This window comes from Phoxinus phoxinus (genome assembly GCF_949152265.1).
Source record: "Phoxinus phoxinus genome assembly, chromosome: 6".
Lineage (NCBI taxonomy): Eukaryota > Metazoa > Chordata > Actinopteri > Cypriniformes > Leuciscidae > Phoxinus > Phoxinus phoxinus.
In genome coordinates this window covers 30,434,172-30,454,611 of record NC_136881.1, presented here as the reverse complement: position 1 = coordinate 30,454,611, position 20,440 = coordinate 30,434,172, and the positions used below count along the sequence as shown (strand labels likewise).

General features: G+C 36.7%; 3 protein-coding genes across 4 annotated transcripts; 2 read left to right on the top strand and 1 right to left on the bottom strand.

Annotated features, from left to right (window-relative positions):
* Positions 1 to 507: 507 nt before the first annotated feature.
* Positions 508 to 5,475, bottom strand: tmem176 (transmembrane protein 176). Its single transcript, XM_079616573.1, has 6 exons — positions 5,343 to 5,475; positions 2,252 to 2,362; positions 2,048 to 2,104; positions 1,702 to 1,848; positions 1,482 to 1,598; positions 508 to 1,123 (listed from the first exon to the last, which is right to left on the bottom strand). Exons 1-6 carry the CDS (start codon positions 5,466 to 5,468, stop codon positions 1,109 to 1,111), a joined length of 573 nt encoding a protein of 190 aa, XP_079472699.1. The 5' UTR covers positions 5,469 to 5,475; the 3' UTR covers positions 508 to 1,108.
* LOC307000754 (uncharacterized protein) lies at positions 5,337 to 8,238 on the top strand. 2 transcript variants are annotated; one of them, XM_079616576.1, is made up of 6 exons: positions 5,337 to 5,481; positions 6,495 to 6,612; positions 6,768 to 6,878; positions 7,113 to 7,169; positions 7,255 to 7,395; positions 7,610 to 8,238. In XM_079616576.1, the coding sequence occupies exons 2-6, from the start codon at positions 6,526 to 6,528 to the stop codon at positions 7,715 to 7,717; spliced, it is 504 nt and encodes a 167-aa protein (XP_079472702.1). In that variant the 5' UTR covers positions 5,337 to 5,481; positions 6,495 to 6,525; the 3' UTR covers positions 7,718 to 8,238. The 2 variants fall into 2 exon arrangements, with proteins under 2 accessions (XP_079472702.1, XP_079472701.1); XM_079616575.1 differs by lacking the exon at positions 5,337 to 5,481 and adding an exon at positions 5,789 to 5,929.
* A 277-nt stretch (positions 8,239 to 8,515) lies between these two features.
* On the top strand, positions 8,516 to 19,204 carry vps37c (VPS37C subunit of ESCRT-I). Its single transcript, XM_079616567.1, has 5 exons — positions 8,516 to 9,048; positions 9,473 to 9,581; positions 12,345 to 12,516; positions 15,892 to 15,974; positions 16,791 to 19,204. Exons 2-5 carry the CDS (start codon positions 9,489 to 9,491, stop codon positions 17,415 to 17,417), a joined length of 975 nt encoding a protein of 324 aa, XP_079472693.1. The 5' UTR covers positions 8,516 to 9,048; positions 9,473 to 9,488; the 3' UTR covers positions 17,418 to 19,204.
* Positions 19,205 to 20,440: the final 1,236 nt, after the last annotated feature.

The window sequence follows — 20,440 nt, the reverse complement described above, 5'->3', positions numbered from 1 at the left end:
AAAACAGAAATAAGTTTGTATAAGTTGTCGACCCCAAAAAACAAAAATGGATAGGCCTACAGAGGGACACAGCGCATTGCAACGTGTCATTATTCTGATAACTAACGTTACGCCCGCTGTAGAGGAACCTAAAGTTAGCTTACAGAAATATAAAAGGCCTTTATACAACTGACATTAGGATATTTGACTTTCCAGTAACAAAATGTTTACTGCACACGTGGTATAGGGTATTTTTAGTGCGGGTTGTCTGGATCCCACAATGTAGGCCTTGATGATTCACGTCTTATTGCTTGATGTAGCTTCTAAACATAATTTTTTATAAATCAATTTATTTACTTTTCCCTTTGACTAATATTTCGTGTGTTAAGCTTTTCTTCTGGAAGTTGGCAATTAGACAGCTTTAAATCAGTCTAACAACTCGGAAATATCACATAATAACGTGATTAATATTCACGAGCAAACCGTTATTATCGTAAGCTAATTATCTTGTGGTCTTGTTATGTGACTGACGAATTGCCCAAAACAGAAACGGTCTTGTTTTCTACCAACTAAGCAAACATTTACATATCCAAAGCGATCAAACCAACTTTAGTGCAATAATATAGGCCAAGTGCTGGCACATAGGTGCTGGTACACGTAGCAGTTTTTTTTATTTTAAAATAGAACAGAATAGAATTATAATAGAATGTGTTAATGGTTCAAGTGTTGACGAAAAAGATGCATCTTTAGCCCTTACTTGAAAATGGCTCAGTTGCTCGCATGTGGAGAAGCTGAAATGATCAGAATTGACCATAACATAAAACAACAAAATATTACCTTTAAACTTGAAATGTAACTTTAATAATAATAAAAACATATAGACGTTTATATTGATGATATTAGATTAAAAAAAATATAGAATTCACTTTCAATTCATTTTCACTTAAAATACATCAACATTTCAGTGCATTGTATTCTTGCACAGCATTGGTTAAGCAAAACCACACATATCAAGTGAATGGGTATAGTTTAAGGACCTCAGATTAAAATCCAGAAATGTGATACATGAGGGGTACAACTGTCATGGGGGTACAAATGTCATGGGACGATCAGCATCCTAAGCAGGATGTCATTCACCCAGGGTCTGAGAGAAAGAGAGAGGAGAAAAATAAATACGGTGCATATTACCAAACCACCTTTAAAACACTTTGAATTTGAACCTAAATGTTCTTAAAATATAACACAACATTTCATAGTGTTTGTAAGAAGTTTATTGTTCCTAATGTAATTCTAGATAGAAGTGCAGAAAAGAATACAAGTTTTCATGCTCACTTTGCCAAAACACTATGAAAACAAAACATTTGACATCAAATAAGATCAAGACTAAAGCTTTGTTTTTCTTTTGGAATAAATCATCATTAAATCACAAGTTCATTTAGACAATACAAAATCAATAATACAAAATATTTAAAAATAAATATAATAAACTGTTATTCTCTTACCGCATAGTTCGTAAAGTTCCTCTTGTGATTATACAGTATAGCTGTGAAGGCAGAGGACAGTGCTGTCTGGACAATATTGACCATTGAGATGGTTATCTTCACTCCTGTGCTGAATCTCTGTTTTGAAGAAAGAGTACTTACTACTATACAACTGTTTAATTGTCTGTATACTTAATATAATATAATAGAAGTCTCACATATGAGGGTATGAGATACATACAGTGGCATAATACTGTTGGTCACACCACTGGTCTGATCCATGATGGCATTTGGTTGCCGGATTGGAAGCAATGTCAACATAATATAGGATAAGTGCAATAACTGAGATGATTATGGTCACAACAGAGACTGCCAAGCAAGCAGAAACCTAAAGACAAGAGCAACTTTCATCACTTTTTCATGTAAGTGCATTGGATTTTGGAGACATAAACTTTTACACAGAACATGCCTGCTTTTGTGAAGCCGTTGTATTTGATTATTGGTCAAGACTGAATTACATTATAATACACAAACTCTATATGCTGTACTTTGCTTGTTAGTCTGTCCTGTTGTAAGTTCAAACTCACTGTCTTCATGGTGGTCATTTTTTCCAATGCTATTGCAGCTGTGCCTGAAATGATAAACTGTTTGAAAAAAAAGGGACACAAAGAATAAAGTTTAGTGATAGGTCCATGGTTGGTGGATATGCAGTATACTGTACATTTCACTGAATACTTTGTCATCACCTTAATCCATTATATAACTCTTACAGGCTTATTAGTTTGATTTACCATAAGGCCACTCCACCAAGGCACACCAAAGTTAAGTATCATTGTGGTCTCAGTAGAAAGCAGAGGTATAGAATAGGAGATGATCAGCAATCCTATTACTATCTGAGAGACCTATATGAGAGACAGAAAAAAGCAAGAAAAATGTCTCAGTAAGACATTTGTGCATCTCAAAGTAAAATATATAACTTAAGTGTTCGTAATATAATTCAGTTGACATGAAATTTCAATCAGTTTGAGCTGCAATTAAGTTTTTTAATTTGTAATTTTTCTAAACCAAATTAAGTATTTTAAACCAAAATTTTATTTCTTCTATAATTATTATTTTATGTCACATTTAACCCTCTGGTGCTCTTTAGTCATTTTTGATCAGAAAACTTCATCAGAATTGTACAAAACTTGGGAAGGGTTTTGGCACTTCTGCTGTTGAAGGCTCATCCAAAACAAAGCCACATCTCATCCAAAACACATAAATACACAGCATGGAAATACATATGTTGACTAGCAGCACATCCATTCAGACCAAATGCAATGATTGCAATAACTTTTCATTTATATCATTTATTATATTCAGATCACTTATATTGCTATCAGGATGTGAAAAAAGTTTCAACCAGTATAACAGATGTAGTTTATCAAACAAAAGCCTACCCTATACCTTTAAATGGTCCTAAACAAAAAGTCACACTTGTGCATGGGAAATTAATGGGAGACGAATTTCATCCAGTGGAAACGTTTGGTACTGCACCCAAACAAAATCTTACTGAAAGCAGTAGTATATTCCTGCACAACCGGAGGCTGCAGTTTTAGGACCCCAGTTTTAGGACCGCAGTTTTAGGACCCTAGTTTTTTGTGACAGCGCCACCTACCGAACTGGATGATATAGCGGCGGCTGCTGTTTCAGGACCGCAGTTCTAGGATCCAGGTGGTTTAGTTTGTACATAGTATCAAGATCCACCTTGATCCTAAGTCTCATTAGAAAAAATATATATATTTTAACAAATAAGATTATGGAATAGAATAGCTCCTGCAGCAGGTGGATTAGAGCAAGTAGCATCAAGCTACACGATACAATTTAAAATATTAATATTAAACTTTTACTTAAAGCTCACTTTAAACCACCATCGAGTAAGATAGGATATTTGTACCATATTACGGTCGCGGTTTAAAATGGTTTTAAGTCATAAAAAGATGTTGAAATATGGTATAATAAAGCAATTTATATGCAGCTAATGGCTACACCTTTCTTGGCAATACTGTAAACATTGTTAATTCATATGAAAATACCCAAAATTGCACGAAAATCACACACAAACCACATATACTCGAAATCGTGCATTTATTAGCTTCTTGTTTCAGGTGAAGAGATGTGTCTTAGCTTTGTTATCACGGATAACAGGACCGCGTCATGCAGAAGGGCAGGATTATTGTCACGTTGAACCACGTGATATGATTGACAGCTGTACAGCGAATGAGATTTGCGTACATTACTGACGCAAATCAGGAAGAGGAGACCCAGATCTCTCTGTGTTCGCTGTTTGAGTTTTATCATAAACACTATCGAGTCTTAAATCTTTCTAATGATGCTCAGTTTGTCCAGATAAAATAAGTAAGAGTGTGATGTTTTAACGAGTAATGAATGTTGAACAACAATCTGTTGTGATCAACAATGTGATCTTTTATCTTTGCCGCGAAAGGGGTTAAATTTGTGTTTTTGGTAATCCATTTCTGTAGGTGGCGCTGTCACAATAAACTAGGGTCCTAAAACTGCGGTCCTAAAACTGGGGTCCTGAAACTGCAGCCTCCAGTTGTGCAGGAATACCCTTCTCACTGAAAGCTCTTTTTTGTTGTTGAGAATTAACCTCAAATTTGTAACACAGCTTGTTTAGATTTCAGGCTTTGATTTTCTCACAGTTTAGAGTAAAAACATGTTTTGGAAAATGTATATATATATTTCATAAAAAACATTTTGTGCTTTTTTCACAACAAACTTAAAATTCTAAAGTTAACTTTTTTTCAATTCAGCAACAATCTGCCAATTGTCTTTTTTTACAAAGTGACCGGACTTGTATTCTAAAGCATTCAAGAATTATGAAAGTTTAAGTTGGAAATGTTCAGGTCTGTGCTCAAACAGTGCATATGGATTACAAATAACGCATATCTGTAAATATAATTCAGTACAATATAATCCCATAAAAATACAAAATATTAAATTAAAACATTATTGAACTAAGATGTAGTAAAACAATTTCATAGAAAAAAAAAAAAAAAAAAAAACCATAAGAGCACCAGAGGATTAAGCAATAGGGTTGTCATCCCAAATTGTGAATATATAGTCATGTAATCCTTATAGTTCATAATACAGAATGGTCTCCAGTGCCTTAGTGCTTTTAAAAATGTACATCATATATTAAAAAAAATATTAAGGACACAATGTTTTTGGTCATTAAAACTGGAATAGCGTATTGACCAATCAGAAGCCAAGACAGGAATTATTTTATTTTATTGGGCAATTTATATTATTTTATAATTAATATGCAACATGGACTATTTGTAGTTTTTAATTTGTATTTTCTTTAACATAATGATACTTAAATGGTCTATTTAATTTGCCTAGTAGCCAAAATGGCTAGTGATTTAGGCCTACAATGGTAAAAATGGACAGGGGGCCAGAACTCCTGACAGACATACTGGAAATATAGAATTTATATAAACTCAAGAGTTCAATAAAATTATACTTTAAAGGCTTATGCTTGTGCCCTGTTTGTGTTCTTAATTCCCATGTTCCTTGAATCATGAGCCCTAAGAGATTTGGAGGACTATAAAGATAGTAGGCTATTTAAGCTTATATTTTATACAGGTGCAAATAGCAAGGATACAAAAAGATAAATTGGAAATATCCAAAATTTCTCCTCTGACAGGAAAAAAAACAAACAAAAAACAAACAATTTTTTTTTTTTTTTGTGGAGTTTAAATTAAACCCCAATTTGACTACACGTTCTTTGTTTTTAAAGGACTGTGCCAGAACACGTCATGCGAGAATCTGTGCGGAGCCCTTTAAAATTAATGAAGCCATAACACGACGTTCACTCACCCCGAATATTTTGGGCTCCCCCTTCTCGATGCTATCCCGCAGAGCTTTTTGTTTGTCTTCCAGCTTTTCCTCTACCCGACTTGGGCCAGTATTCACTGACAGGTCCGTCGTCACAGTCAAAGTCATCCTTCGTTTTCAAGTAAGTTAAGTTTGCAACAAGGGATAACAAATACGACTCGTCCTTAAAGTTACAATTGAGTATTGTCAGCACCACAAACTCAGAGCGAATGTTCACGCAGAGAAGAATTCCACATGAATGAGTGAGATAGGCTGACCTAAAAAGCCTGCTCGAGTCGATCTTTGAGCTGTTTGTCGTCTGCTGGCAGGAGCCGTTTCTTCTCCTGTTGAGCAAACTCGCCTATAAGTGCGCAATAATTCCAAATAAAACATCTGCGCTTCTTTCTTTCTAGAATACAAAAAGAGTTAGACCCTCCCTTGCGTTTTTTTAATGCAAGCATCGCAACGAAAAGGGGTCTGTCCAGCCCCCATCTCCCCATAGGAGCTTTTATTAAGTGTTTTCGATCACTTCATAAACAGCTCTGTTCCTCTCTGCCACGAGCTTAGGATTCACAGAAACTACATTCGAGGTGAGTCGGTCGTAATTATTTAAATGGAAATTATATTTGTAGACAGTTATCAGTAACATATACAAGCATACTAGCATATTTTCGTTAGTGTATTTTATTGTGATGTCTGAAACTAAAAAAGTGCACTTGAAGTGTGTGATGGTTTGCAGTCGTTATCATGACTATTTGTGATTTTATACTGTACAAATAAATAAATATATAAAAAAGGAAGGAGCTGTTTTGGACATCTGGGCAGTCCAGCCCTCTGAAAGGAAATGAATGTTGTGCACTGAAGTTTTTTTTTTTTTTTTTAACCCTAAACCTCTTCCTCTGCAGTGCTGTTGAGTAATCAGAATTGTATCAAGCTGTGCTGCTCTTCTCTCCAGCCACATTTTCTGTATTATATCCGCCCACTTCCTCTCCTCACAAAGATGTTTTTCTCCTACAGCATCTGTATTCCCGCAAAACGTTCCTTTATCCATGGGGATCAGATCATGTTTGATACTGACTCTCTCACTATTATTTCAGACTGTATGGGAGCCATTATAATCATTGAACTGAACTTTGAAATGCTCCTATTTTTCAGTACCTCGGTTGATTTTAGCTGACTGTTGAAGATGTCAAGCACTCAAACGCAGTCTGCTGATTCGGATCCTCCCAAATTTCATCGTTTGTTCAAATTTCATGACCCTGAAGTGGTGGCAGTAAGTGGATGTGGGCCAATTTTTTTGTCATTAAGGAAGACAGATAATGGTAGCTTGGGATCTTAGTCGTCGTAACAGTTTTCTTTGAGATGTTTTTGTTGTTGAATATTTGTTTGAATTTTTTTCTCTCTCCGCATATGTTTTCCCCTCTCTAGGTTTTGGCGATATTACTAGGTTTGTTTCAGCTCCTCCTGACTTTACCAACTTACAGCGCCAGCATTGATATGAAATATATGTTTGTGTGCCCCCTCTGTATAGGTTCTGTGGTATGTTTATTTTATAACTAAGATACAGTTATGTTTTGAATGATTGTCATAGTCACACACACACACACACACACACACACACACACACACACACACACACACACACACACACACACACACACAGTCCCAGTGACCCTTTTCTTCTGACAGTTGCTTTAATTTACAATAACAATCCAACCTTTTCTTTTAATTCTGATGTTTTTCTTCTTCTCCTTCTCTTTCTTCTCCAATTAGTCTGTGATTGCTGGATCCTTTGGAATGGCATCTGAAAGAACTCCTAGGAAAGCACTGGTAAATTCAAGTAACTAGAGCTTTTTTGGATGTTAATTGTTCCGACATACACATTAATAAGCTATTATGTGGTTTTCTCTCTAAGCTAAACATCTGTCTGATCTCTGGTATTGCTGGCCTGGTGGGAACACTGATTGGTCTTGTTCTGTATAGTTATGCTGCAAGTACCTCTCTAGACCTCCCTCCTTGCTCACATGATCATGGTTGTCCAGAAGAGGTTTTTCAAGTAAGTTCAAATTAGTGAAAAAATCACTATACCTAAATAAATAGCATAATACATATGTTCTGTGCTGTGACTTCAGCATTAATGGAGAATGTATTTAGGCAAAAAATCACACATTGTCGAATACTGTTATGTTTTTGCTAAATATAAACTTCTAATTTTTACCATAAACTCTAAATAAAATTTACCATAACATTTTCTCTTTTTGTTTTGACAGGGGTTTTACAAAGCGATCTCTGGGCAGCTGTTGTTTTATGATATTGCAGCTTTGGTTCTTCATTGTTTCCTAACAATTTCTGCATTTAAAGGTCTAAGAAACCACTGAAATCACGTTATACACCATACACTTCTCTTTGTTCGTATGAGCAATTTTAATTAGTAGACTACTACATTATCACTGCTATTGTCCTTGTGTTTTTTTTCTTTTCTTAAAAATGTGAATTTACAATATTGTCATGTACAAAATACAGATTTGGAAGTTTTTTTGTGAAACTGGCGACAATAGCTAGCTATACACTGTATTTAACCCACTACAGCTCAGAGCGTATAGTTTAATTGCTTGGCTACCATAACTTTTTAATAAAAAATAATGTGTTGCCATTATTACAAACGGCAATGATGGTCTTTTGCTAATGAAACTCTGAAAACTCATAAAATCACAAAAAAATAACAATGGATGTAACCGAATATGCAAAAAAAGTAAATAAATGTAATTTTACAGTGCCTGTAATTACAAGCAATACAATTATTTTCTACTATGGGTGTCTCCAAGTGCTTTTATATGTAAATATGCAAAACAATTATTTTCTTGCTGCAATATTAAACTTATATATATATATATATATAACTCTCTTGTCTGTGTGGTGAAATAGTAGGACCAACCCTACTGCCATATCACATCACATATGGAACATTCCCGTCACATCGGGGTTTCCCTTTCAGTCAGCTAGGACCACACCATGTAATGTCAAAGATAGGGGAGCATAATGGAATTTTCACTGGAACATGCGAATGTCTTTCAATAGTATACATTATAGAACATTTATATAGTTATTTAATCCATACACTAAAACTGTAAGCGATTTTCCAGACAATAAAGGTAAATTGTGTTTTGGGGTATCGTATCTCACTTCCCTAGACAAAATCGACAATGGTCTCATCCAAAGATGGCCGCGATATCTGTCAACGAGAAGTGAAACTTTCCCTTAAGAATAGGAATATACACCGTGAATTAACCTTTATTTGCACTGTTTTGCTCGAAATGACATCGATGCTGTTTTACCGGAGACATATTATTATGTCTTTCTGAGTTGTTATTTCGTCCGACGCCGTTTTGTATTGAATAACAACCCGCCTTGCCCAACAGCTCTCTTTTTAGTGTGCTAACGTTAGCCGTTCAGCTAACCGCGGGGAGATTCCAGGAATAATTTAGCGAACATATTTCTACTCTGTTGCGCTAAATAACGCGTGACACCTTGTACCGATACTGCCTCAGGCGTGTTTCTCGCAGATAGCGGGTTTTAACGCCGAAGACGCTCGCGAGGCAGTTGTCAGTCTCAACGCTTCCGTCTACATCTTGACGTCACTCGCTTCCAATTAAGTTTGATGTTTTTCCATGAGCACCCTGCGGAGAGGACTTTGATTTGCTTGTACCTTGTAAGTATTGAGATATTCTTTAAGATATAACAAGCAGTTAGAGTTAATCTTAGTTTCAATAGCATCATTCTTCGCCATACTTTAAGTAACGTTAGTCCACTTCCACTAAGTTATTACATCCACTGTCTGAATGACAGATGACTGCCATTGGCGGTCCAGATTAACTATCAGTCGTGGTTGTATATCCAAATTACACTTACCAAGTATTCACTGCTAGCATAGGTCAGTTTAAAAGGATCGTTTACCCTAAAATGAAAATTCTGCCAACATTTATGCTACTCGTTGTTCCAAACCTGTATGACTCTTCTGTGGAACACAATATGCTATTGAGTCTTGACATATATTATGATCATATATTATGAATATGATAATGTAATAAGTAAATTATGAGTACAGCTTAGTAAACTTTACTGTTGATTTTCAGCTGTCCTAGCAAATCAATGGAGAAGCTTCAAGACCTCAGCCAGTCCGAGTTGCAGAATCTGCTGGACAACTCGGAGCGGGTGGAGTCTATGGCACTGGAGTCTGATGAGGTAAGATGATGATGATGATGATGATGGATGTTTGTTACATTAATAGTTCACCCAGAAATGAAAGTTCTGTCATTATTTACTTACCTTTATGTTGTTCCATACCCATATAATTTTTCTTCCTCTTTGGAACAAAAAAGGAGATGTTAGTAAGGGTGTTCATGCTCCTCTATTCCATGCAATGAAAGTGAATGGTGTCCAGGCTCCAAAAAAGCCCTAGTCCTTAAGACTCGTTCACCATGTTCTACGTTTTGTTGTTGTTGGAACAAGTAGTCCAACAGACCAAAGTCTTGTCTACTAAAATTTTCCCTTGTCTGCCATACCGCTCAAATCTAAAGTTTGCAGATTATTGTTTGTTTTTCTAATGTTTATCGATTAAAAGGCCTTGCATCTTTAACCTCAAACCTACTGTAAAACATTAGTATGCAACTATGCATAATAATTGACTTTACGTAAACATAAAAGATATGTCAGAGCATTGGTGGAGGACAATATTTTTTTGTGAATGATTGGTTTGTACTTCCATTATGAATGTGACTGAGGTATATGTTGTCTTTTCTCATCAGTATTTCGATGACCTGTAATTTGCCTTCTAAAATGATTTGATCAAAAAAAAAAAAAATTAGGATTAAGTACAGAGACTTTGAACAGTCAAAACTCATGGATTGATGTTTTTCGCCCTCAGCTATAAATGGAACCACTGGTTTCTACGTTGCGCTTGCATCATAAAAAAAATATTTTTCCAAGTTGTAAAAATATTGAGTATGTTTTACAAGAAAATATTATTTCATTAATTTCCAAATAAAAAAAAATATATATTTCAATGTATTACTTGCTGTTTCTCTGAAATAGTTTACAAATTTACTAGCAATTTCTGAGTGAAAATTGTTTCTACACCTATTTTTTGTGTGATACTTTTGGTAAATGCAGCACTGAAGGGCTAAAAATGCTATTTGGAATGACATAACTTTTATTTGAACAGCTCCATTTTTGTGACATACTATAGTAGTCTGTCGTGTGATTAACTTGCTTATTAATGAGGCTGTAAATAAACTTTTCTAGATATGTTATTTTTAATTTACACAGCACAATTAATGCTGCCTGCATTCATGTGCTATTGGAATTATTTTAAATACCAGTTTCCTAGTAGGAAATTGGACATGAATGCCTTCTCAAATCGTACTACTGGGAAACTCTTGAGATAATTTTATACCCAAGATGTGCATGCCATAATCTTTAAACATGGCAGAGAGGAGAATAATTGCTATTGTGACTGCTATTCTTAATTCGTTTTAACAGCTAGATCGCCTTGTCGTTAAAGTAGTGCATATTTACATTTATGAATAATCATCTGAAGCGTACTGTATGTTTTATACACAACAAAAATAGCCAATTCTAAAATTGTCAGCAAGTTGACTATCTAGATAGCGTGGCAAATGATTATATGGCTGCCAACGAATAGGACACAAAACATAATTTTGGTTTTAATAAGGTTTCCCTAATAAATAGGCAAGAGTAAACCTGTTGTCCCCAATGATTCCTGTTCTTTCCGACAACAAATCACTTGAACACGACAAGCTTGTAATCACAGCTTCAAAAGTGGGAAGTAGGAAATTTCAGATAGCATGTGGAGGCAGCATAAAACATCACATTGAATGGTTTCATATCCGCTCATCTCGGTAATCTCAGATTAACTTAAAGAAATAAAGAAATTACCACTTGTCTCCTTCACACCAACAGCCATTGTTAAAGGGTAACTGTTGCCAAAATTTAACCTAGGCTATTTTTGTTTATCTATCCGAGTTAAACTTTCATGTAAAAGCATAATTAGAATGGCATTAAAAACGCATTTTCGTTTTAGGTCAAAATGCCATTTGAATGGGAGTGCATGGGGCACTTCTATGATAGCATCAAAATCGCTATTTTTAAAACACTAAGGAGGCTCGACACAACATTAAACTGTGCTCGACGTATCACCAGGGGCTCTACACATGAACTTGAGCATTGACTACATTGTTTGTGTACACAAAGTTTACTAAAATTAAAGGTTTTGTACGACTCACTTTATCAGTTAGTGTTTCCGGTGGCTGGAATTTTGTCAGTCAAAAGTAGTCGATCTCCGAATGCAACGTAACAGGGAGGAGAGTAAAGATGGAAAGCTCCTAAAGCTTAGTTCCATATAAATTCACAGATAATTTGTTGTTTTGTCGTTAGTGAAAATCAATATTGACCTTGTATTTGAAAAAAGATCCTCATATAATAATGAAATGATTCAGTGATACAGATCGACTATTTTTGCCGGTAGCCGAGAAGAACAACAGCTACAGTGAGTACAGTGACCTTTCTTTTTAGTAAACTTTGTGTACACAAACAATGTAGTCAATGCTCAAGTTCATGTGAAGAGCCCCTGGTGATACTTCGAGCACAGTATAATGTTGTGTCGAGCCGCCTTAGTGTTTTAAAAATAGCGATTTTGATTCTATCATAGAAGTGCCCCATGCACTCCCATTTAAAAGGCATTTTGACCTAAAATGAAAATACGCTCAATCTTAAAAGTGGCGTTTCAATTCTAATTATGCTTTTACACAAAAGTTTGACTCGGGTAGATAAACAAAAAGAGCCTAGGTTAAATTTTGGCAACAGTTGCCCTTTAAGTAAACGTCCCAGTCTTGACAGTCCTGCTGAAGATATATTGTCCTTGTGTACTTTATAATGCCTGTAGCATTGTAGTTTTTGTCATGTGTCACTATCTTTCTTCTCTTTCAGATTCAGAACATTCAGCTGGAGAGGGAAATGGCTCTGGCTGCCAACCGCAGTCTGGCCGAGCAAAACCTGGACATGAAGCCCCGTCTCGAAAAAGAGAGAGGGCGACTGGTGGAGAAATACACCGAACTGGAGGACGTGAGGGAGAAATACAAACAGCACTGTGTCCTGAGAGGTAAGAGAAAAGAGGGATTGATTTGGGTTGTGAAAGTAAAGGTTTCAAAGAGAATGTAGGAATGAATGCGGGGTAAATTTATGTAAAATGAAAAGGGGGTGAGAAATTGATTGTTTTTAGAGCAGGTTTTCTGAAACCAAGAAGGAGAAGTGAGTAGTTTTGCGCTGAGCAGAAATTACTCATGTTGGTAATGTGGATTTGTATTTTCCTAATTAAAACGGGAACCATTTGGGATTTTCATGGAAAATAAATTATTTAAATATATTCTAAACTGTATAGCCTTTTTTATAAACATAAAATCACCAAACCAACCAACATTTTCAGATTTATTTTTATATAGTAACATTAATTTTATTCGCAAGACTTGAGTTTTTGTCATATTTTTTTCTTTTCTTCTGTTTTTGTTATACAAGTTTCTGTTCAGCTGTTACTAAAAAGTGTATATCTTAAAGGTAGGGTAGATCAGAATTGTCTAAAAAAACTTTTATTCAAATTTGTTTAAACTGTCTTTATATACCCTACCAATACATAATTAAAATGCAAGTACTCTGAAATAGAGAGTATAAAAAACTGAGTGACTCTAGTGTATTTAATCTTCAATAAACACAGCTCATTAATTCCATTCAGTCCCACCTAAAAACGGGTGCGCGAGTGCGTGCACGTGGGCAGAGCCAGTATAGCGGCGGTAGTCATGGCGACGGAGAGTGACAGTCGCGCAAGCCAATCACTTGTTTCGTCCCGGTAGGAATTAATAAGCTGTGTTTTTTTGAAGATTAAATACACTATAGTCACTCAATTTTTATACTCTCTTTTTCAAAGTACTTACATTTTAATTATGTATTGGTATATAAAGACAGTTTAAGCCAATTTGAAAAAAAGTTCTTTAGACAATTCTTACCTACACAACCTTTAAAGTCGTAATGTTCTGTCATTGGCAAGTTTTTAAATGAAAATTAAAACATCAAACCAAATTTAGTTTAATCGTTCTGAACAAAAACACTAGCATAGCATTAGCTTTTGGATCTCAGGAGTTTGTTCGGGGATATGTCGCCGACCTACCCTGAAACTGCAGAGTTCTCGCGAGAGCACAATTTGAACAGTTAGCTCTGGTGTCGAGTAATAATGCTCATTAAATATGCCCCTCTATCTGAGCTGCACCAATCACATCTGGTTATCTGATATAGGCGGGCCAGAGGTGAGCTGAACAGATGATGACAGCGCTGTGACGTCAAAGTCATTAGTAAACATTGAAAGATGGCTATGGATGAACACCAGTTGTTTGAAACGGCTTTGGGCGCTACAATGAAAAAATTAGACTTGCCTTTATCTCTAAAAGAGGAACAGAAGACGGCGCTCGAATCGTTCCTTTGCAACAAGGAAGTTTTTGCTGTTTTGCCGACCGGATACGGCAAAGGTATAATCTACCAGTTAGCTCCACTCAAGTTCGAACCCGAAGACAGACACGAGAGGCGGGGAACAGAGTAGACGTGATAAATGTGAAGTTGCAAAAGAAAGAACGCTGTGGATCAGGAGGTGAGGTGAATTAACAGACTGCAATAGCCTGAACTTAAGTTGGACCCAACTTTTCAAATGTAATCAATATTTTCCTAAGTACTAGATGTGTTGGGCTATTTAACATGACATTTTAATTATATTATGCTGAAGTGAACGAAAGTACTCGAAAAAAGATTTGTTAATTTTGAACGAGATTCAAAGATCCGAGTCAGTAAAATGATCCGAACTTCCCACTACTACTCCGCTGGTAACGGGGCTTAGTGATACGTCGCCCCATGTATTGTTGTGATTGGTCGTAGTGTTAGCCAATTGCGTGCAGTGAGATTTTCAAATGCACGCTTGCTTGATGCCGCCCCTCGAGCTGGCCGATTTTCATTAATCGAGACCAGACCATAAATCTTTCAGATTTTGGTCTCGATTTCCAGGCTATATCGCCGACCGTTAAAATATTAAGAAAATGAATGGCAGGTAATATGGTCGTGTGTGTTTTGAAACCAGCGAAAAATTGCAAGTTAGTGTAGAACTGCTAATTCAGGAAAACAAATTAGGCCTGTATCTTTTTAAATAATTAAACACCATGTTGTCAAAGTTAGTATTATGGCAGTTGCGTGTGTCATTATATTATTGACATTTTCCCCAAATCAAGTTCAAATTGAGTTACGAGGTTTTTCAACAATGAATATCTGGGATATGTGTGTTTGTCAGTTATTAACAGCCGCATCCGAGGCAGTAAGTTCAGGCATTACGTTTTAACCAACTTACAGGTTACACGTTTATTGTAACTATGCGAGCGCTTCGTTTTTTCTGTCATTTCATACATTTGGACAAAATCGTGTGTTGTAATATGATGTACTATGCACAGGCTGTATTGTTTATGATTAGAAGACAAATACCAGACAGACACTCTTCTCAGTTCCTAAAATACATAGAACATTAGCCTTTACAAACATTTTTTGAATATGGAAAACAGTATTTATTTAAAGAACCAGTTTAGACGGCGGAACAGGGACGGTCTCCAAAATGTGTGCAGCACTTCATTCACTATTGAGCCGGGTTCAGTCACAAGCTCTTAGTATAAAGCTATTTAGTATAAAGCTCTATTCAAGTTCTGGTATAAAGTATAGGCAAAAAGAAAAGTTAGATGATGTTATTAACTGGCATTTTTTCTAATCAAACTGTTTTCGGAACTGTAATGTTACAGGAGGAACATATGAACAGAAACGTTAAGTTTTTAAGCCCTGATGGAAACCAATTTGTATTATTCTAAAAGGGAAAGCTTAGGCATTGTGAAAAATAGAACGAGTTCATCAGAATGAACTTTTTGAAAGATTCCATTGTTAGCACTGCTTATTAGCTCAGTGATTAAGTGAAACTAAAATTACAGTGTTCTTTTGACTTTTGTTCATATTACAGTTAAAGTGCACTGGCAGTTTTCACTGTACTTTTGGGAACCCTGATCTTTTAAACACACACAAGAATTCTTACTGGATATCTAAATAGAGTTTTTCGTTCAGCCTGAAAATCTGGTATATCTTGTGCATACGCCTGTCACTTAGTGCTGGTCTAAGAGCTTGTTTTGTTCAGGCACTCATTCTCCTCCCCCTTTTTTGCATCTGTGACATTACATCACACAGTAGCTATGTGTGGGGCTGGCCTATTTCTTCCCTGTAGTCTCATTCTTTCTTTCTCTGTTCATTCAATACTGCTTTTTGTTTAAAATTATTGCACATTTTTAGCCAACTGATTTGTTTGCATAACCGTTCTCATTTTTCAGTTTCTTACTCTGTTACAAGCCCACCTATTTATGTATCAGTTCTCTCTCACTTCTGTTTCTCTCTCCCTCTGTGCCCCACTTTGCAGACAGTATCATGGGACAGGTGTCTCCTGAGGGGCTGTTGTCTCGCCTGCAGACAGAGGGCGCCAACACAGAGGCAGAATCAGAGGTGGGTCACCATCTTTTTTATGATAAACTTGTATTTTCTTTTGTTATTTTGATGTTTGCGTTTTCACTGCTGGTGAAACTGTCAGGGTTAAAAATGTGTGGATAAATTATATTTAAATAGCTTAAGTCTGGAAACTTTGATGCACTCATATAGTGTATTTTCTTAGACAATAACCATTCAAAAGTTTGGAAACACCTAGAACATGTTTTTTTTTCTTTTCTTTCTTCTTCTTCTGTTCACCAGTGTAGCATTTAATTTATTATAACAAAAAAAAATGTGTTAATATTAAGATATTTTAACATTTAATTACATTTCATGTCATGCATGACAAAGCCATCAATTCTGCTGCCAGTTGCATAATCATAGCCAATATGTTAAGACTGTGTCTTAAGTACTAGTACGACCAGCTAGTGGTTAGTCAAGATGCAATCAGTCTTACTTTCGAATTAGACCAGTCTACTTTTTATGTAACTGACTTAAATAAATGTCATTACTAATTTAGCAGTTTATGCAACTGGAAGAAAATCTTGTTATGTAATCCTTAACTCTATTCTATGAACAGAGATCTTAAATAATACAGTATATATTTTTTAATTTAAGTAGCATTTCATAATTCAACTAAGGTGAATAAAAGTTGCAATTTCTTTCAAAAATATAAAGTCTTAGTGTTTCCAAACTTTTGAATGTAATGTATATATTGTATCTGAAGTTTTATGAACTACCGACCTCCTAAGCATTACATAATGTTATACAATTTAGATATTGTGTTACCAACCCCACGGTGTGAGGATTTGAAAATCACTCACTCTCTTTCAGGTTCTAGCAGATGAGTTTCTGGAAGGTTCGATATCACTGGACTCCTTCCTCGAACGCTTCCTTTCGCTCCGCTCTCTCGCTCACACAAGACGAGTGCGCATTGAAAAGCTGCAAGAAATTCTCTGCCAAAAAAGCAAAGGGATAGGAGATGCTACAATGACATCACAACCCTGTGCCAATCAGGATGCTGGATCATCATCGCCGTGGCAACCACAGCAGCCTCAACAGCAGCAGAGCTCCAAAATCAGTGCACCCTCCAATGCCTCCAGTTCTGCCCTCCCCTACTCCCCCTACCCCGTTCCTCCGCCCTCAGCCTCCACAGCGGGCACCACTAACCATAGCACAGCGTTTCAGCCCTACCCCAGCCATGGTGCTCCCTTCCCGCCATCGACAGGCTACTCCGCTCCCAGGCCTGCATTTGGTCCTCCCGCTTGCCCATACCCCACCCAAACCCAATTTCCTGCCCCACCGTTTGGGCAGTTTGGTCCCACGCCCCCCACGTACCCCACTCCATACCAGTACGGAGGGTACAGCTACCCCACAGGCCCCCATGGGCCATCAACCCAATCACCCACAGCTAGACCGCTTTATAGGCCAGGTTTTGGGGTACCACAGCCATACTCCTGAGCCACTCTGTGTGTGTGTCTGTCTTTCTCTTTTTCTCATCATCCTCCGTCTCGTCTCTTTCCCTCCTTTCTCCCCCTGCTCTGCCTTTTCCCTACCCTCAGATTTGTGGTTTGAGTACCCATGTCACATCCTCTTCCTGTCTGAGGCTTATAAAGACACTTGAGATTGAGCGTGTGCTTGTTTCCCCCATGAAACTTCAGTCAGAGACTCTTAAACGGCTCAGTTTCTTTCCATTTTGAAGCATGTTTTCAAATCGGTTTGCAAAAATCTCTGAAATATTGATTGTTCAATGACGAGATGCTTGTTTTTGTCTTCTGACGACATGGTGTTACAGCTCAGCCTTATTTGGCTGTTCTTTCCAAGCGTTTTGTCAACATTCCACTGAGAAGAACACGCCACACTACATGGAAGCGTTACTTTAGCCGTAGTCTTATTCTCTTGTCTATATCAATACTTGTTGACAGCGTCAATCCAGAAAGCACAGCACCATTTTACATTCTATCACAGATGAAAACTCCTTAATAAAGCTGAGCTTATTCTTTATCATGAATAAATTGACAACTTCCATGTGTACTGATTTGAAATCCATATCAATGGGTGCAATGCGCCCTGTTACGAGTGCTTAGTGTACTAATGCACCAATCAATCACTCCAAACTCTCTCGATACCTCTTTTGCTCCCTCTTTTTTCTTTTACACCCTTCCACTTTTATTTGAAATACCGCTCGACATTGACCGGAAGGAATAGTCGTGAGGACAGTGTACTCAACAAATTACACTAATATTAAAGGGAAAGCGGAGAACAAGGGATATTAATATAGACTATCAATATAGATTAGTATATATCTATCTGCTATAGCACAGGATTTGGTGGGGCAGGTGAAGCATATCATAGCACAGAGCATATGCAAAGAAAATAGGCGCTACATAACATGCTTACGTTAGTAAATCTAGCATTCAGCACCTACCGTTAAGGTAAAGAAAACCTTTTGTGGTAAATCTATGCAGACGAATGCAAGACTGCATATATTACACTTTAAATTTAGACACATTTGAGGCATTCGATGGTCTTGCACAGCCAGCCACCCTGTCTGTTTCAGAGAGGCATATTGCCATCAGAATCACAACGTGGTTCGGACTGGATTCGAATCAAGAGCGTTTACTCTAATTTTGTGGTTTGATTTGAGCCCATCTTCAGATTCTTCCTCATAAACACCCCACTAGCCTCCAAATACTCTCAACAAAAAACGGCCCGTGCGTGTCATTATGATGTGTTATTTAGTTCTGTAAAAGCCCCACCTAACTGAGGTCCTTGTTGGTCAACCGGAGGACCATGTGAATCACACTAACACTCCACACTTACAGCCCCAAACTCTTTGGCAACAGATGCTGGGAGCGGGGCCTTCGGACTGTCCACTTTAGAATAGGTGTGCGGGGTCACTCTTTATTTTTGTACTTTAAAGCAATTCAAAACCAGAGGCATCCTCAATCAAGCCTCGGGTGGCTTTATCTAATTCATGAACTCAGTAATTAAGACTCAGGTTTGTAGCAAAACCCCCACGTCTAGGTTCCCTCCCCAGCACCTGGAGCGAGGGAGAGGGGTGATACGACACGAGGATGAGCGGGGGGGGAAAATGGGATGAAAATTTTATTAGCACATTGATTTGCAGCATTAGAGGAAAGAGATTCTATTGCATTGGTTGTAATGACTGTAGCCTGTTAAAAGTGTATTTTTATTTTTATTGTCCTTTTTTCGGGTGTGAATATTAAACTCTGAAGTTGATCTGATTTCTGTGTTGATTGGAATTTCTGACTTTTTTATTGTTATTAGTAGTTGTAAAAGTACAAAAGTTTGGGGCAAAGAAATTAAAATGCTTTCATTCAGTGAGGATGCATTAAAATGGTTAAAAGTTCCACATTTTGAAGGTAAAGACATTTATTTTGTTACAAAAGATTTATATTTAAGATAAATACAGCTCTTTTGAACTTTCTATTCTTCAAAGAATCCTGATTTTTTTTTTCTACAAAAATAAGCAAAAACCTAACATTTTCAACATTGACAATAACAAGAAATGTTTCTTGAGCACCAATTCATCATATTAGAATGATTTCTGAAGCATCATGTGACTGAAGACTGGAGTTATGATCCTGAAAATTCAGTTTTGCATCACAGGAAAAAATTACATTTGAAAATAAATCAAAGAAAACAGAATATTACAATGTTTTGATTTGTATTTTTGATCAAATAAATGCAGCCTTGATGAACATAAGAGACTACCTTAAACCTTACCGACCCCAAACTTATGAACAGATTTTTTTTATTTTATTTTAAGGATCACATAAAGCCAATGTTTTCACAAATTTACAAGATGACAATGGGAGCTCATTGACTCACTTTTGAAGGCTGTTTTAATTCCGTTCATATTGAATCATAGACGAGAGTTTCAAGAGGGTGTTGGGGGATTTTTTTTTGTACAGGTACAAAAACCATCTTTACGGGCCTCTCTCCGACTGTACGATATGGTAAACCAACCCCGGCGACACCTGAGAAAGATCGAGAGAGTGAGGGAGGGAGAGAGGCGTCTGGGAAAGATTGTGAATGAAAAGAAGATATGAGTAACAGTAAAATGAAAGGATAGATGTGGATATCGGTGGTTTTACAGCCTGACTTGACTTGCCACGGCACTCGCAGTTGATACTACCTAGCTTACGAGCACGATTAATCATCTGTGCGAAACTTGCTTGAACATTTTCAGTGTGCCGTACACCACAAGAGACTCAGTTCCTGTATGCAAAAAAGAAAGATTTTCAGTTTTGAATATGCGGATTTTTTTGCAGCTTTGTTTACTCCACCAACCATATCCTTTTTAGATGAAAAAAAACTTTTTTTCAAAATATGTATTTTTAAAATGTGTTAGAAATAGCTATAGGCTATATATATATATATTTTTACATTTTATATCAAGTTAGACAATATCACACTATTTGTTACCTTTTCTCCTCCCACTTACCCATACTTGCCCT

Excerpts from the sequence above, each read along its gene's own strand:
- LOC307000754 (XM_079616576.1), top strand. The coding sequence starts at position 6,526 with ATGTCAAGCACTCAAACGCAGTCTGCTGATTCGGATCCTCCCAAATTT. Across the intron at positions 6,613-6,767 it reads ATGACCCTGAAGTGGTGGCA|GTTTTGGCGATATTACTAGG; the intron begins GTAAGTGGATGT and ends TCCCCTCTCTAG. Across the intron at positions 7,396-7,609 it reads GTCCAGAAGAGGTTTTTCAA|GGGTTTTACAAAGCGATCTC; the intron begins GTAAGTTCAAAT and ends TTGTTTTGACAG.
- vps37c (XM_079616567.1), top strand. The coding sequence starts at position 9,489 with ATGGAGAAGCTTCAAGACCTCAGCCAGTCCGAGTTGCAGAATCTGCTG. Across the intron at positions 9,582-12,344 it reads TGGCACTGGAGTCTGATGAG|ATTCAGAACATTCAGCTGGA; the intron begins GTAAGATGATGA and ends CTTCTCTTTCAG. Across the intron at positions 12,517-15,891 it reads ACAGCACTGTGTCCTGAGAG|ACAGTATCATGGGACAGGTG; the intron begins GTAAGAGAAAAG and ends CCCACTTTGCAG.
- tmem176 (XM_079616573.1), bottom strand. The coding sequence starts at position 5,468 with ATGACTTTGACTGTGACGACGGACCTGTCAGTGAATACTGGCCCAAGT. Across the intron at positions 1,849-2,047 it reads AAATGACCACCATGAAGACA|GTTTCTGCTTGCTTGGCAGT; the intron begins GTGAGTTTGAAC and ends TCTTGTCTTTAG. Across the intron at positions 1,599-1,701 it reads ACCAACAGTATTATGCCACT|AGATTCAGCACAGGAGTGAA; the intron begins GTATGTATCTCA and ends TCTTCAAAACAG.